This window comes from Amphiura filiformis, chromosome 6 (assembly GCF_039555335.1).
Source record: "Amphiura filiformis chromosome 6, Afil_fr2py, whole genome shotgun sequence".
Classification (NCBI taxonomy): Eukaryota; Metazoa; Echinodermata; class Ophiuroidea; order Amphilepidida; family Amphiuridae; genus Amphiura; species Amphiura filiformis.
This window is the reverse complement of record NC_092633.1, coordinates 45,264,021-45,280,738: the sequence shown is the minus strand read 5'-3', so window position 1 is coordinate 45,280,738 and position 16,718 is coordinate 45,264,021. Positions and strand designations below refer to the sequence as shown.

The following is a 16,718-nucleotide window of genomic DNA, read 5'->3' as shown; positions in this document are numbered from 1 at the left end:
CAACCCAAACCTCCACGTGGTGTCGGATGGGTAACGCAAACTTGGGATCTGGGGAACAGGCTTGGATGCGAGGAAGTCAAGCTAGCGGAGGATCATGTAAAGTTTTGACCCCGTTCTAGCCCTTCTTCGGCTGACTCAGCCTGGTGTGGCTCTGAAGAGATACCGTTTGGTTTTTTACCACGTCTACAAAGAAATAAATTTGGATTCATTGTACGAGCATATACAGCAAGGGCAAGGGTGAATTTGGGTAAAAGGTGATTTTGGCCTTGGTCAGCACGACTCGTAACACTATATTGCTGCCAGTGTAGAGTACGCTTTCCATGCGCAGGATGTACTTGTACAAGAGTCTTCATGCTGTATGCCGGTGATGCTTTGAGATGAATGTATTGCAAAACTCACTGAATGTTTCTAATTGTAAACACATAATGCTGACATACGTACTAGTACATTCTTGAAATATTCACAAAATTGAACATAAAGGTCAAACGAGCAATTTCAATGAGACGTTTGTCGCTATGGTCAACAGAACTGGTCAAAATCTTTATCATATCATTTCATTCACCGTCACCTTTTCAACCATAAACCCGATTAGTGAAGATTAAACCGAAATATGCAGTACTAAAACCATTATAGTAATCGATTACCCAATGCAAATTTCTTACCACGTGATAATATTAATCCAATGAGCGATCGAATTGTCCGCTACGGTCGACTAATCCAATCGATAATGACGCTATTGACATGTACGGGCGGAGCTCCACTGACTGAGTTTTGGGGTATTTTTCACTGGTTTGCTATCATTTACTTATCAAGGCGGTCCCCCGTTATTATAAGGACTATGCTAATAATTTAAAGATTGACATGTAGAAAATAAACCATACTTGATTGACAGAAAGTACTAAATTTGTACCTATTACGGTTTCGTGGCACCCCTGTTGCAAATGCGACAAAGTCAGGGCGGCTCGGTGAAGCAAAATGTGCATTGGATTAACACGGGAGTTTGGATAAGATGTAGATTTCCTTTCTCATACAAATGTATGGTCCCCCGTTATTAAAGCTTATACCGGGTTAAAAATTCAGATATTTTGAAAAGAATAAATAATTGAAACATAGAGCAAGTACTATAATAAAATCATAGCTTTTATACTTTTTGATATATGACGCTAACTAGTTCATCTCCTATATCTACAACACAGCGCTACCAGTACGGGTCAATTGCCTATTGTGAGTGCCCCTGTGTTGTGTGCTTATACATGTAGTTAATAATAACTGCATGATGATCTGCAAGTTAACTTTTAAGATGTATTTCAGTAAATTTTCAGTGTTCATGAGCTACTCAAGTCATATCTGGATCATTCTCCTTTCTCCTTTCCATTTCGGATAAGAATGGACCACCTATATTATAAAGTATGTTTAAATAAATCAAACACAATATATTTAGATGAATTGTGGCAACACTGTACTTTTATTTGAAGTTTATGGACTGAAGAACTGAATGTTTACGAACTTTCCTCTCCCTGGTTCTCTATCACTTTGTGGCAGCGATTCTTCCACCCCCGTTCTCCCTCGAGAAGATTTGGAAGAATCGTACGCGTATCATTCGTATGACCTCCCAATTTCACATAATCCCATGCATCCTTGATTGTTTTTACCAGCATGTTCTTGTTTGTGGCTAGTGGGGGACAGTAGACTTTCTCTTCCATTATGGACCACACATTTTCAACTGGACTGAGGCCAGGGCTGTTTAATGGCCAAATATCCATGTCCCAGTATGAGGGAAATATGGTACTATTTTCCCTTTAAATCAAAGATGCAACCCAGGCTGCAACCGGAAGTTATTTGTTCACACTGCATAAAATGGTCTGAAAATGAAAAAATATTGCTCCAATTTCACAGAGAAAGTTTCTACATGGAGGCTGAAATGTTGTCTTGAAAATTCATTGACACTCAGTGACTCAGATGTTTAGTGCTAATGATAACTACATGAGGGCAACATAACTGATCATATCTGCCTAGTCCATACTTATCCGAATCACCCTATATACTGCGCAAAAAAGTATCAGCACACTTAAAACAAAAGCAATATCTTAAACACACTAAGTATAATCATGGACTGTAGAAACTACAGTCCATGGTCTAATTTACCAAATGAATAGTCAATATGATGACAAATTTAGCACGATGTAACGTTATACCTTCGGAGGTCACTCACATGGTACGGGTATGTGTGGCGGTCAATGGTCCCTTTCATAGGCCCTCCGGCAGTTCCTTAAGATCCAAATTTGCATCATACCCCAGTTCATTGAGCCTCAAACTCTGAAAATTTGAGTTCTTGAGCTCAAATTTAGAAGAAAAAAAAATGAATTTTTGGCTTCAAAATTATTAATTTGGCACAATTTTAGTTCATTATATACCCCACAAAAATGTTGATCCGGCACTCCGAATAAATAACAGAACATTTGAAAAGTGACAAAGTATAATATATAAGATGGGTGGGCAGTGGAGACTAATACGACTTATTTTGAAAAAAGGTGCCCTCAAAAGTTCTCAAACATAAGCGGTAAATTTTGTGTTTTTTTTTTTTTTTTTTGGGGGGCTGTTGTGAAACATTTGTATACTGATCCCGATACTTGAAAAAACAGTAAAAAAGTAGGTATAGAAAAAGCCACCACCCGAAAGTTTGCGCACATCCCCCAGGAATAATAGACAAAGGGATAGGCATCCTAGACTGCTGCCCTCTGTTGAAATATGTATCCTAGGTCTAGACAATAGGCGGATTAGCGGCCATTTTGTCTTCGACATGATTTTATTCACGTGTCCTTATACTTTAGAACACAAATATATAAGTTAACAGGTTTACAATATTAAAATTATATTTTGAATATACAATATATTCTGCAGTAAATCGATCAAATGACGGTGATTGTTCAGGTATTATATGCTTGATAAAATTAAACTGTCTGACCAGCTAGTATTCTCCTCCGCCGTCAGTGTGATTCCAGACACTCCACGTACCGTGTTGCGAAGGTGGAGGAGACTAAAGCTGTATTGACGAACACGCATGCGTTAAAAAATATGTAGCCTAGGTCGAACAATAGCGTGACGTAGTTTCCGGCATTGTTCCTATGCACTTTCACCCTCCTGACATCCCCGTACAATTTTTTTTTTTAAACCAGTGGCGGCACCAAGGGGGGGCACGGGGACAAATGCCCCCCCAGTCAGAACTCTTGCCCCCTGTTAGGTATGCTCATAAAATTTTGAAGTTCAATATTTTTAGCTGAAAGTTCTTTCATTTGAAAGAGAATCAAATTACCTAAACAATAAGGGGTCAATCATGTTTCTAGTGCATATACTTTTGAAGTTACAGACAAATATAGTGTCACCAAATTGCCCAAAATTTTGTGTGTGAGATTGTGACAGCAGGCACATGTACAATGCACACTACTGTATGTGACCCCAGATGACCTCCTATTCTTTACTGTAAGAAAGCTGTTTTGGATGGTCTTGATTTACACACAAATTGCTTTTGCGCTTTAACGAGTGTCCACTTGGTGGAACATAGATTACACTATGTGATAGCTTATGAATCCATTATTATGCTAGTACCAACATAAGTCAACATCACTTAGGTTTTGGTTGTCAAAATTAATTTTTAGTAATTTTTTCCATTGAGCCCCACAGTAAAGCCATTTTTGGACAGTACAGGCACATTCCACTTCCCTATGGACGAATAGCGCCACCTACAGTGTGTGATGTGAGCCTGGCTACCCCTGTGGCCCCAGGTCCAAAATTGCGAACTTTATTTCCACTTTTTGCAGCAATTTTGTGCAAATTTTATTGATTTTGCCCGCCCCCCCTGAAATTCACTTTGCCCCCCAATGGCCCCCCCCCGAAAAAAAATGCCTGGCGCCGCCACTGTCGAAGACCCCCCCCCCTCGAAATAATTGAACCGATTAACTTGTGTCTGGTTACTATTCCTTTTTAAAAGAATTTTATTTTGCTTTTCCAGTTTTGTAGCGCCCTCTAGAGTTCAACTGGGAAAACAAAAATAATTTTTTCAAAATGGCGTATTACCATCTGAAAATTAGATAGTCCGTTTCCTCGCAATTATTCTTCATATTTGGCAGATAATTACATTATATACTAAGTTTGCCCTTGTCATAATCAAACATGGTTGTTCAGGAACCGGTTCAGGTAGGTGGGAGATTGTTGCACATTTAGCAATTGTGTTTATATCATTTTTACAAAACTAAATTTATCGCCGGATGTCCATTTTTGTCGGTCTGCGGAATTCAACGTACCATGTACAATGAAGTGAAGTCAACCGTTGTTTACAATATTATGGGAAGCAGAGTGCACCAAATGTGTGTTTTAAGACCTTTAACATTTTTTTTTCGCAAGCAACAAATCTTTCAATTCGCGCGAGCGCCCTTGACAGCTACCAGTCAGCGGTCGAATTCGACGGTATCGCATCGCAAAATGCGATGCAATTTCCATCAACTGGAATATGCACTTTTCCAAAATGCATAGCTAAAAGTGCTATACATAAATTTGAGCTAAATTCCACGTCGTATTTACCTCAAAAGTTCCCTAACGCATCGTGATTTGCGAGCCGAATTCCACATCGCATTTAAAAATTCCCCCAAAATCAAAAACATCACGCAGTTGGCATTTGCACATTCTCGTTACATCTGAGATATCATATCATGTGCATGCGTGCAGTGCACCCAAGTAATTCGAGCTTTGTACTAAGTCAGTAAGTGGTCATCATGGTCATTGAAAGGATTTAAAAGTTGCTCGAGAAGTCTGGCCAAGAATTTGCTCACAGATATAGCTTCAGTCACATGATTGAAGGCTAGAGACCCATTGCATTGCATTCAAAATCTAGTCGGATTCGCTAAGTAAAGCATTTCGAAACACTGTGTAAAGCAATGGAAGTTCAGAAGTAAACATAGCCGATCACGACAGGCAATCGCATCACAAATGTAGTGCTAGACTAGTAACTAGGAAGATCGAACCCTAGTAGGCTAGTAATATGATAATCATTTGGTCGTTATAAAATGAGCTTGTTCTCTCGTCCTAGATATCTGGCCTATGTGATACACACATCCGAAAGTTGCACACATTTCCTAAATTAGCAATTATTATACAATGCTGTTGGTACATGTAGATGTTTTTCACTATTCCATTTTCTTCTGTTGCTTACTTAACGATTGATATCGTTGGTTTTGAAAAATAATCGGTACCGGTATAAAGGTGTTTACTATCCAACTTCTGTGGAGCGAAAAACCTAAGTCCTAATGAAGAACCGGATGTAAGTGCAAGGGTCAAACTTTATTTCGTAAATCCATGTGGACACTTTGACTGTAATACTGTATTGTATTGTACTGTAATTTTATAAAGATAGGAACAAATTTACCTTACATGTAATGTTTACAGTTTAACTTGATCAATTAGTAATTTTCCCGCAAAGTTAAATATGGAGAGGATGTCTACAGACTGTATGCCCAAATAAAGCATTCACAAAAAATACCCCCCCCCCCTAGAACTACAAAACAATTCTTTGCATAACGTGACATACATTTCGTTGATTTGGTAAATGTAAAAACCTGTGAATAAAGGAATCATTTTTCTACCCTCCCATTTTCAAATCAACCAAATGAATGTCAAGTTATGCAAAGAAATGTTATGTAACTCCTAAATTGATTTTATCATTTTTGAAACACCGGCTCAATAAAACCTAGAAATACCTACATGTAGTACATGTCAATGAATCATTGTTTTATACTGTGCAGATGATTGCATGGGTGACTGGGTAATCGCATGCATATAAATTAAAGAAAACAAAAACACCATTAAATCAATCAAAACATTGACATTGTGAGTGTGTACTTACATTAAATGTACAATGTAAGGGATGCGGAAAAGTGCAACTTTTTCTGAAAGCAATTAGGGAAATGATTCCTTTATTCACATGTTTTTAAATTTTCCAAATCAACGAAATGTTTGTCAAGTTATGCAAAGAAATGTTTTGTAATTTTAGGGGGAATTATTTTTGTGAACCCTTTCAGGGTTATAGCTAGCCCAAGTTGAGTGCTGGCTAATTTAACTATCCAATTAGAGGGCTGGCTCTGGGCACAATCTTTTTTTTTAGTGCTGGTCGGTGCCGGTTACCCCCGACCGGCGTGGCTATAACCCTGAACCCTTTATAATGTACATCTTCAATGCTTGACTTATGACACATCAAACTGATTTTGTTGTATTTTCAGGCGGCTATTTGGCAGTGCCTAAACTATTACGCATATAATGACGCTACATTCTTAGCAGAGAGGTTGTTTGCAGAAGGTAAGAAATATTGAAATTCAGACTTGGGATGAAGACCAACTAAAAGGTGATAAGATGAATGATGATTCTCACAAAATAATCTTCAAGTAATTTGTTATCACCCCAAAAAAATAATAAAAAATTTCTTAATCTGATATATTGGCCTAATCCATTTTAAATCTACCCCTGTGGGAGATTTTGGAAATATCTACCACATGGGGAGTATGAATTTCAAATATAATGAACACATTAAGCAGCTCCATTTCATGCACCCTCTGAGAAGTGAGTTTCAAATGGAGCTGCTAATGTGTTCATTCCATTTGAAATCCCCCCCCCCCCTATGGAAGATATTTCCAACATCTCCCACAGGCATGACAGGGGTAGTGTGGATTTTAAATGGGATAGTCCTATGTCGTTAATTAGGGTTGGGTTATTCAGTGTATTTTCTGGAACGTTACAAGTAATGGTTAACAAATGTCATTTTGTTCTATCTTTATTTTCTCGCACAGTGGGATCAGATGAGGCTTTATTTTTACTGGCTACCTGTTATTACAGGTCAGGGAAGCCCAATATGGCGTACTCGCTGTTTCAGTCCAAGGGCTGTCCCACCGCACAGTGTCGATATCTTATGGCAAGGTGCTGCCTCGAATTGGATAGGTAAGTCTTTAAGGTAATTTTGGAGATCTGTTGAGGACTTAAAAAGTCACTTGCAGGCTTTGCCGTTTGAGGAGAGCTAGAGCGATTACTCCCCATCACTCCCCTCAAATAAAGCTGAGGAGAGCTTTTTATTGCTCGCCTACCTTTGGTGTAACAATAATAACCACATACAGTACACTAAAAATGCTCTCCTAGTGCTCTCCTGTAGCACTCACGGAGAGCGATTAAAAGCTCCCCTGCAAATTTCAAACGGCAAAGCCTGACTTGTTTCATAAATTGGGACCATTGCCTTTGCAGAAATATCTACAAAGATATGAAGAAATGAAGAAAACCTGAAGGTTATATTTAAAATTGTTGAGATTGTGTCAGTGGCGTGGCGTCATATAGGCACAGGGGAGGGGGTATCACGTGCCCCAATCGATTGCAAAAATTAGAAAATCCCATAGGAAAATTGCCGAAAAATGGCTTGTGCCCCCCCAGTCAGACCCGGTGCCCCCAATCATGGTCAGTGCCCCCCAATGTGATGACACACGCTACGCCACTGGATTGTGTTCCATATATTTGATTTGCATGACACTCCTTATGCCCAGGCATAAAGAATTCAGATTAGTCACACTCACGCAGGGCCGGATTTACCATTGGGCCAGATGGGCCCGGGCCCAGGGCCCCCAAATTTAGGGGGCCCCAAAAATTGCCTTTTGCGGCAGTTTAGCCCAAAAAACACCATGTTTTGGGCCAAAATGGGGTAAAAAATTGTAAAATTGGCCTGTTATATAGTAAAATTCAGCTTCAATTTAGGCTAAAATATTCTAAAACTTTAATTTTTAAAATAAGACCAGATTTTCATAAAAATAACATTTCCCAGCTTAAATCTCGCTACTTCTTGAAGAAAATTATGATTTATTATCTCATGTTATGTAATTTTTTAACAAATTTGATCAATATTGAGTAGTGTATATTTATACTTTGACTGTCCAATACATATATCATAGATATTTAAAATAAACGAGTATGTCATAGGCTCCTTCTGACCAAATTTGGGCAAATTTTGTTGTGTAATGACAAATTTATGGCCACTTTAATGTAATTTTGTGGTAAAAAGGAAATTGACATGAAAAGGTTTACTCAACAATTTTAATAATCAATGAATGCCTCTGATATTGCACAGCTTTGAAGGTCATAATATGGGTAATGTTCACAAATAATATCAGCCAGTTTGAAAACACAGGTCAAATTCAAGATTCTGATGTTTGTGCAATTTTGGATGTGACTGATGTCAATGTGAACGGAAACCACACACTGTAAAGCAGAGTATGTTTTAGAAAATAATGATTCAAAGAGTTTTCACACACTCAGTGAATTAAATGGGATATATTGAAACATATCAACCTGTGTTAGTGTTCATTTTAAAACATTGTTTACAATTTATAGAAGTGGATGTGACATTTTCAATTGTGAACGGAATGTTTCATTATGATAAACAGTTTGCTTGTCAAAAATATAAGCTTTGGGCACTTCTAACACATATATTTTGTGAGATTCTATTGAATTGAGCAATGCTAAAACGTTTTTTCCTGACCCTTTATATTTTTGACAAGCAAAATGTTTATAATTTACTGAAATGTTCCGTTCACAATTGAAAATGTCACATCCGCTTCTGTAAATTGTATACAAAACTGTCCTCTAAAGACAAAGACAAAGCTATGAAATAATCATATGTGACATGTACAAAATAATAAACCTATTTTAGAAAGTCAAATATCATGTTGTTTAAGTATTTTGGCCTAAAAACTACTAATTTTGAGGATGTGACATGTGAACGGAAATTGAAGCTTTTGAATCTCCTGTCACAATTAAAGAAGGCATACTGAATTAAAGATTTGTTGTGCCTTTTGATCCCCCACAAACCTGTAATGAAATAACTTCAAACTGGCATCCTAGTCCCATTCCTGTCTTAGTTCTTTGAAGAAACTATTTTGGATGTGACAGGTACCATGGATGTGACACATGTGAACGGAAACTTTGAAATGACATCTGCAAGCTAAGTTGATGAAGGAGTTTTCATTAAATGGTGTCATTAGATAGCTCATAGCAGGAGATTTTTAAAATCAAGGAGAAAAATTCTGCCACATTTTGTTAATAAATTATACTATTTGGAAAATTAATCGGATGTGACAAAATTGTGAACGGAATTTGTTGGCAAAAATTCAAAATATCGCTGTATCTACATATTAAGGTTATACTAAACTTTGTAATGATCGATCCAGAATGAGACTGCATGTAGCCCCCTTTAAAATTATCTATTTCTGGAAATAAATATCGTGAGAGAAAAAGCATAAACTACGTCTAAAAGCTGAAAGTGTAAGGGTTATTATTATGCTTGAATTTTCCACTTGGCTCAAAAAAGAAATGTACTTTTCAAACATTTCAATTTTTTTTTCAATATCCGAGCATCAAGATTTTTTGGGAACAAGGCCATAATTTCTCAGTGGAAGTGGCGATTTTGTTGGGAACTACGACGACATTACAAACAAGTCAATAAAAGAATGTGCATATTCATTCTTGATATTGCTTGTCTCGATTTGTTTTAGTAAGCTTACATGTTGGCGAATTTGAAGTAAAATGGCCTCCACTTGTATGTCGCTTTGTAACCAGTAATAATAATTCCGTGCACGATTTCATAGACAAAATTCTGACCTACATTATTTCTATAAACCCTCTTCTATATGCAGGTGCTATTTAAATTTTTATTTCGATAGCAGAAAATTGAGATATTTGCTATTTTTCCGACTAAGCTGCTGTCAAATTGTCTAGTTTAGCGATAAAAAAGATACAGCGAAATCAATATTTTTTAGAACCATTTCACCTCGTTTGACTTGTGCTTTGAAGTACAAACTTCAAAATTGATATAGTGATTCTATATTTCAAGCTGCGTCATACTGTGTTTTTCTTACCTCTGATTGTCGCTGCTCAAGGCCAAAATTCAAATTTTTTGGACAAAAGTGGCACTCTCATTTTTTTTTACACACGCTGTTTACGTGCACGACATGTACGACGGGCTCTATTTGTGGTGTTGCCGCTGGTGTTGCCGAGTTTGGATTTTAAAATATTTAGGTATTTTCTAGCTTAAAATCTAGCGCCAATGAACCTGGTGCATGGGAGGGGAAAATGTGGGGGGTAGTTAGGGCGCTTGAAAAAAATGTGCACATTTTCATGCTTGCTGCGCTTGCACCAGGTAGATATTTAGAAATCCATTTAAGGTATGGGTATGGAAATTGGGGATCCCAAAAATTGGCATATAGGCCTAGGCATATGCAAAGGGGTGGGGGCATTTTGGCAGGCCAAGGGGAGGGGGCCACAAAAATTTGGCAGTCCAGGGGTGCGGATGCGATTTTGGCTGGCGAGACGGGAGGCAAGCGATTTTTAGCGAGTCGCTTGGAAATTTTGGCTTATAGGCCTAATTAGTAGGCTAATACCGGTACTGATTGCATAGCCTCTCGCGAAATTAATTTTTTGGCAAGCCGGGGCGGGGAGGAATAAATTTTGGCAAGTCGAAAGGGAGGAAGAATGACTTTACCTAGCACACATTAAAGGGGCATTTCGTGATCCACAGCCTCATACAACCCCATAGGCCTACGTCCTTTCTCACAAGTTAAGATTTTTATACCACTCATCCCGCTCTGGCCACATGTTTAGGCATTTTCACGCAGATCAATTCGTTAAGCAATGGAAAATATTGCCAAATTTGAATTTCGCTTTTAAAAGCCTACTCCCCATTAAAAAAAAAACCCACTAATTTTGGGGGATTAAAAAAATATAATTTTCAAGAAGTGAGCAGCTTAATAAATGCCAGTGGTAAAATTATTAGGCCTACGATATTTTATTTGACTGTGATCCGTTTTAATAGGCTATACACTGTATATACCTTTAAAATTTCTAAAATTGGTGGAATTGAACAAGCTCTAAATTTCTCATCGTCCAGCATAACCAAGGGCAACTGGGGTGGGGTGGGAAAGCCCCTAGCTATGGCCATACCCGTAGTGGCGGAACCAGAATTTTTTCAAGGCATGGGGGAAGTGAATTTGAGCCGGACGGGGCACAAGTTGGAAATCATTGCACTAAATTGCCGCAAAAAGTGGAAAATTACATAATTGTGGGGATTTTGCCTAAAAACTGAGTGGGAAAGAAAAATATTGGGGAAATACTGCCCCCCTAGCGCGCCACTGCATATCCATCCATGATGCTAGAATGACGGAAGTTCTGGCGCTGAAATTCAATTTCAATATCACGAGTTTTTATCAGGGATTTTACCAAGGGAAGGCGATAGGTGTAGGATTTTGCTGATATATACCAGGCAACCCGAGAAAGGAACAGAGGTGTGGCTAAATAAGGGAGTGTTCATTATAAATATTTTCCATTTTCATACTTTCGACGCCGAGAGCATAATTATTTGAAGCGTGAGGCCTACATCGTGTCAGTCACATCACATGGTCACATATTTTCTGTTGAAAGAGAAACGCACATGTCTCTGATTAGCTCGGGATTTGGCAACTGCTTGGCGCCAAGCGTGCTGGCCTGTTGTTGTCGAGTGGAAATGGGAAATTTATGAATGAACTTCCGCAACTTTGCAACATCATCACGCAGCGGCATAGCTGGGATTTTTTCCAGGAGGGGCAAGACTGTAGGCCCTATGGGGCGGGGCCCAAATCCACCAAATTTTCCCACTGGGGGCGGGGCCCAAATAGACAATTTTGCCAGGCTTATTGATAAATAATATATGGTAGGCCTATTGAGCTGTATTGCATATCGTTTGGATTCCCCATCTCTCTGCCCCTCCTCTCACCCTCTCTTTTTTTCCTCTTCCCCCCCCCCCTCTTTCCCCCTTTCTTTCCTTGCACTAGGGGCGGGGGGCCCAAATAGGCAATTTTGCAATTGCCCCCGGCAGCTACGCTACAGTCATCACGGTAGACATACGCGGTAGCCTACAACTACAAGAAAGGTTTACAGACAAATATAGGCCTAGTAGGCCTATCAAAATGTTATATTTTTATATTTTCTGGTGGACTCATGGAGAATATCATGTCATGGAGGTCCCGGCGCTGGGTTGGGGGGGTCTCAAGGCATTTTGGTATGCCTACCCATGCTTACTTCCGGGAGCGTTAGCAGGCCCGACCATTTTTTTTATAAAAACACCTCGGGCGGGTCTCTTCAAAACATTTGTACCAAGGATCAAAGTCACCCACATTTGGCCTAATTTGGCGCTTTTTAAGGGCACTTTTGCCAAAATGCGCCCAAAAGTTGGTCTTCGCTGTAAACCCACACATCATAGTCGTTGAAAAGGTAGGCCTACCCCAAAACTGTGGCACATCCACGAACCCGAGGGAGAGACCTCCATGGGTAAAAACACACCTCTAAGCGGGACCAGATTTATAATTTAAAATAGGCCTACATTTTGGAAGCCAGTCATCACGACAAAAGCGGGCCATGGTAGTGTTAATGGTATTAACACTTTGATTTTAGGCTTACTAATGATGAGTGTAGGCCTATAAATTGCAAATTTGCACACACCCCGGGGAAACCTTCTCAAGTTGGGTAAGGATGCGATTTTAAACCAAATTTGAATAAAACAGACCCAAAATTGTATCAACTTTTGGACTGAAAAAAGTCGCAAATTTTTACTTTTTCGAGAAAATTATTGAAAAATACCCTTCTTAAACCTAATTTTCATGACACTGAGGGTCAAAAAAATCATGGCTAAAAATACAACAGAGTCTAAACTAAATGGCTGAAAATGCACCCCAAATCTGCCGCACATCCCCACGACACATTTCACCTTATAGATTTTGAAAATTGTCGCAATAAAATAGGCCCGAACTTATCCCAAATTATCCGCCCCGAAAAAATATTTTTTGCAGGTGAGGTTGGAGTCTTATTATTTTATTCTCAGAGAGGATAGGGGTTGATATTTTTAGCAGGGTACAGTTTGTCTTGTTTTTGTTTTGTTTTTTGACGTTGAAGTTCCAGATTCTTTTTTTCATATATTATTATTCATTTATTATTTATACCCTGTACGTGGGGAAAAAGACACACGACAGCTACAGAGAAGCCACGAAAAAACTCCTGTGAAGTGCATGAAAATGCCCGAAAATGTGCCAACCAAACACCCGAACAGGAAGATAAAATAAAAAAACAAAACCAAAAACCCAGGACATTTCCCGAAATAAGTTCCAAATTCTTTGTCCCCCACTAAAATATATTATGAACACTCCCTTATGAAGTCTGCCCTCTTCCGGCTATTCTGGTAGTAGGCGTTGACAATTACCTATATTTTTGAAGCATGTTTGAACCCGATTTGTTCTCTATTCACATTTTTAACGCTGCAAGTAACATTTCAAGACCTCTATTTGTGACAGGTATTTAATTATCTTGCTAGAGATGTGCCTAAAGTTGAAATTCAATATTTCGGATCGCAAGATCGAGAGATATAAAGTTGCTGAATATCAGTTTAACACCATGGATCATATGGGCGTCTTATATGAACGATTATGATAGCTAAGCAAAAATGGCTGGGATACAGGTTGTATAAATACTACATGAATATTCATGAACTATACAGATTCCATTCTTCTCTAATAATAAAGATGTCAATCACTCTCCTTGACGACAGTTGCTTGGCGCTTGTAAACAAATCGAATAATAGTGCTTGACAAGAGCTAAAAAAATAGGCTAAAAACACATTTTCGCACATTTTTTTCCGGATTTTTTTATTTCACATGATAAGTAGACATATTTTCTTACGTATAAGGTAATAATATATGTAAAGCCCTTCAACACTTTGTTTAACCTTAAGAGCAACAAGTGTAATTTGTTCAACAAATAGTAACAAGACTCTGAACTTTACTAAAACACACTAGTTTGCCATTCATGTAAAATATTAGTCGATCTATTCCACATTGAATAAGGTACATAGATGTGAGCGGAAAATGTCACTTCGAATTCAGAAATTTAAATGGTTCTCATGCTAGTTTAGCTGACAACTAATACTTTGTTCATGTATGGCTGTATAGTGCAACTTGTTCACTACATAAAAACAACAAAAGCAGCTGGTAGGCTCAACATAGTTAAAAGTGGCAGCATTGGAAAATAAATGTCTGTTTCAGGTTGCTAGTGAAATGTGGTTTTTGACCACTTCTGACCCCTAATGCGCCCTGAAAGATAAAACTAGAAAGGCCGATTAAGCTAATGGAGGTAGGCCATACAGAGACAATGAAAAATCACCAACAGTAAATTCTGTAACCCCATTATTTTTTACACACCAGGCCAGATATGTTGAAAATCAAAAAGTGGCGCCTAACCGTGAAATGGGCCTTATACGTATGGACTAAATTATAGCGTAACACGTCATTGCGTTCAGTATAATGGTTTATTATGTAAAAAAAGAGACTGTTTTAAACAGTGTTAAAAGCTGCATCTGAGTCCATAGGAGTCGGCTCTCAAACAATACAGTAGGCCAGGTCTATTCATGTGTTTGTTAAAGAAAACCTGACTGCTATGGACTCAGGTGCAACTTTTAAAACTGCCTCTTTTCTTACACAATTAACCATTGTGACTGAACGCAATGACGTGTGACGCTATAAATTGGTCCACATGTATTGTGTACGGTACAACAAATAGGGCGATACAGATCTTTTTACATTCTTACATTTCGTAAAATATTTTTTGACTTATTCTAAAAAGTATTATCTAGTGTTTGGTTTTAACCTACAATTTTATTTCCAAACTAAGATCACTATGTGTATGTTGTTGCAGGTTGTCTGAAGGTGAAGCAGCATTAGCTGGCAGTAGTTTCTTAAAACCTCACACAAGTGATGAGATTGCATCCGAATTTGGTGAAGCGGGTCCGTATGCACTGGCATTACTCGCCACAATATGCGGCAACACAGAAAGGAAAACGCGGGCATCGGAAGCATACAAACACAGTCTCAAGTTGAATCCATTTCTCTGGTCGTCTTTCCAAGCTCTGTGCGATACTGGTAAGTGTAGTCTCCCTCTACTGGGAGGATGGCAATTTATTTCTTACATTTACAGCTGGCATTTTCGGGCGGGCTCGCGGGTACCCGCCCGATATTACATTACCCTGGGGCCTGGCAGGAGATATCCTGCCCGGTGCTCGAAATTTAAAAAAAAAATAAATAAATAAGTTTTGATTTTTTTTTTTTTTTTTTTTTTTTGCAATTTTGGTACCCAGGCACAAAATTACCCGAAAATGACACCCCTATTTACAGCCCTAGCTGTTTGCGGGGAGGAGATAAATTTAAGTGACCGCTTATAGGTTCAAATTTCAACCAGCCTAATCACAAAGCTTCCATGGCCAAGAGGTTAAGGCACAGGTCTTGTAAACCTGAGCTCCTGGGTTCAATTCCCATGCGGGATCACTTTTTCTGCTCGTCTTCTTTATTATTTGTGACAGGGAACCTGGTTAATATCTTTTTCAAATGTGGGTAATGTGTGAGTACATACATATTGCTTGTGAATGATTTGGGTGTGTAAACATGTTTGCTGCCAAATGCGGACTAAGCCAGGGATTTTTGGGCGGGCTCGCGGGTACCCGCTCAAGATTGCATTACCAGGGCAGGCTCGGGGGTACCTGCCCGAGAGATTGCATTACCCGGGCAGGAAATACCCTGCCCGGTACCTGAAATAAAAAAAAAAAATTCATGTCATACTCTGTTAATTATTTCAAAATGCATGCAAATTCAATGCATTTTTTTTAGGTCAACCATGAATGATCCTAGCATTTAGGTCTAGGTCCTGGGACACTATAAAATCAAAAAAAAAAAAAAGAAGAATGTTAAATTTTTTTTTTCAATTTTGGGTACACGGTTACCCGCCTGAAAAATGTGCCGGGTACCCGGGCACAACATTACCCCAAATCACACCCCTAATGCGGACACACACAATATTGTTCACCTTCCACCGTGGACATTCCTACAACCGAGGACCGTCCACAGTTTAAAACTGCTGTACATAACTGGATTCATGAATGAAAAATGTACCTAAAAATGAGTACCGAAAATGTTTTTGAAACCACAGGTGAGAAGCCAGATCCGAGTAAAGTTTTCCAGGCAGCATCTGTGCCAAAATGTCCAGTGCCACAGTTGGAGGTGTATCCTATCATAGATACAGAGAATCAGTCTACCATTAACATCATTAGTTCTCCTAGTGATTCAATACCGGACACACCACAGGTAAGTGCAGTAGCAAGCATGAAAGAGAAAATCAGGGAAGCAAAGGAAAAGAAAGGGGCAGGGAACCCGTAGCCAGCATGAAAAGTGCCCTCCGACAAAAAATGTAAAAGAAAATCAGGGAAGCAAAGGAAAAGAAAGCGGCTGGGAACCTGTTTTCCACCAAAATACCCTGATCATGGGCCAAAATAGTGTAAAATACAAATATTTTGTGTGTTACACATTCACATTGTCCCATAAGGCCTTTTTTTGGAGCTCAGAGACCTTACATACAGTCTCTCTGTATATACCTCACCGATAATATAACTTTTTTGTCTTTGCCCTGAAATTTGTTTTCTTCCCCCCCCCCCCTCCCGACTAAGACAGCTGGCTATGCCCCTGGGTTAGTGGGTGTATGTATAAGGCCTAAAAACATTGTATTACACTTTTCTGACTGACCAAAAAATCTGAAAAAATAGGGTTGTGTTTTTTTGGGGATTTTTTTCCATATTT

At 38.8% G+C, this 16,718-nt stretch overlaps 1 protein-coding gene across 1 annotated transcript in view; it reads left to right on the top strand.

Moving 5' to 3' along the window:
* Window positions 1–4,066: 4,066 nt before the first annotated feature.
* The window catches only part of LOC140155484 (cell division cycle protein 27 homolog), a 34,228-nt gene continuing 21,576 nt past the window's right edge, over window positions 4,067–16,718 (top strand). The window contains exons 1-5 of the mRNA XM_072178349.1: window positions 4,067–4,194; window positions 6,270–6,345; window positions 6,834–6,981; window positions 14,791–15,014; window positions 16,075–16,229. Coding sequence (XP_072034450.1) covers window positions 4,171–4,194; window positions 6,270–6,345; window positions 6,834–6,981; window positions 14,791–15,014; window positions 16,075–16,229 — 627 coding nt within the window. The 5' untranslated portion in view covers window positions 4,067–4,170. The remainder of the gene's footprint in view (window positions 4,195–6,269; window positions 6,346–6,833; window positions 6,982–14,790; window positions 15,015–16,074; window positions 16,230–16,718) is intronic.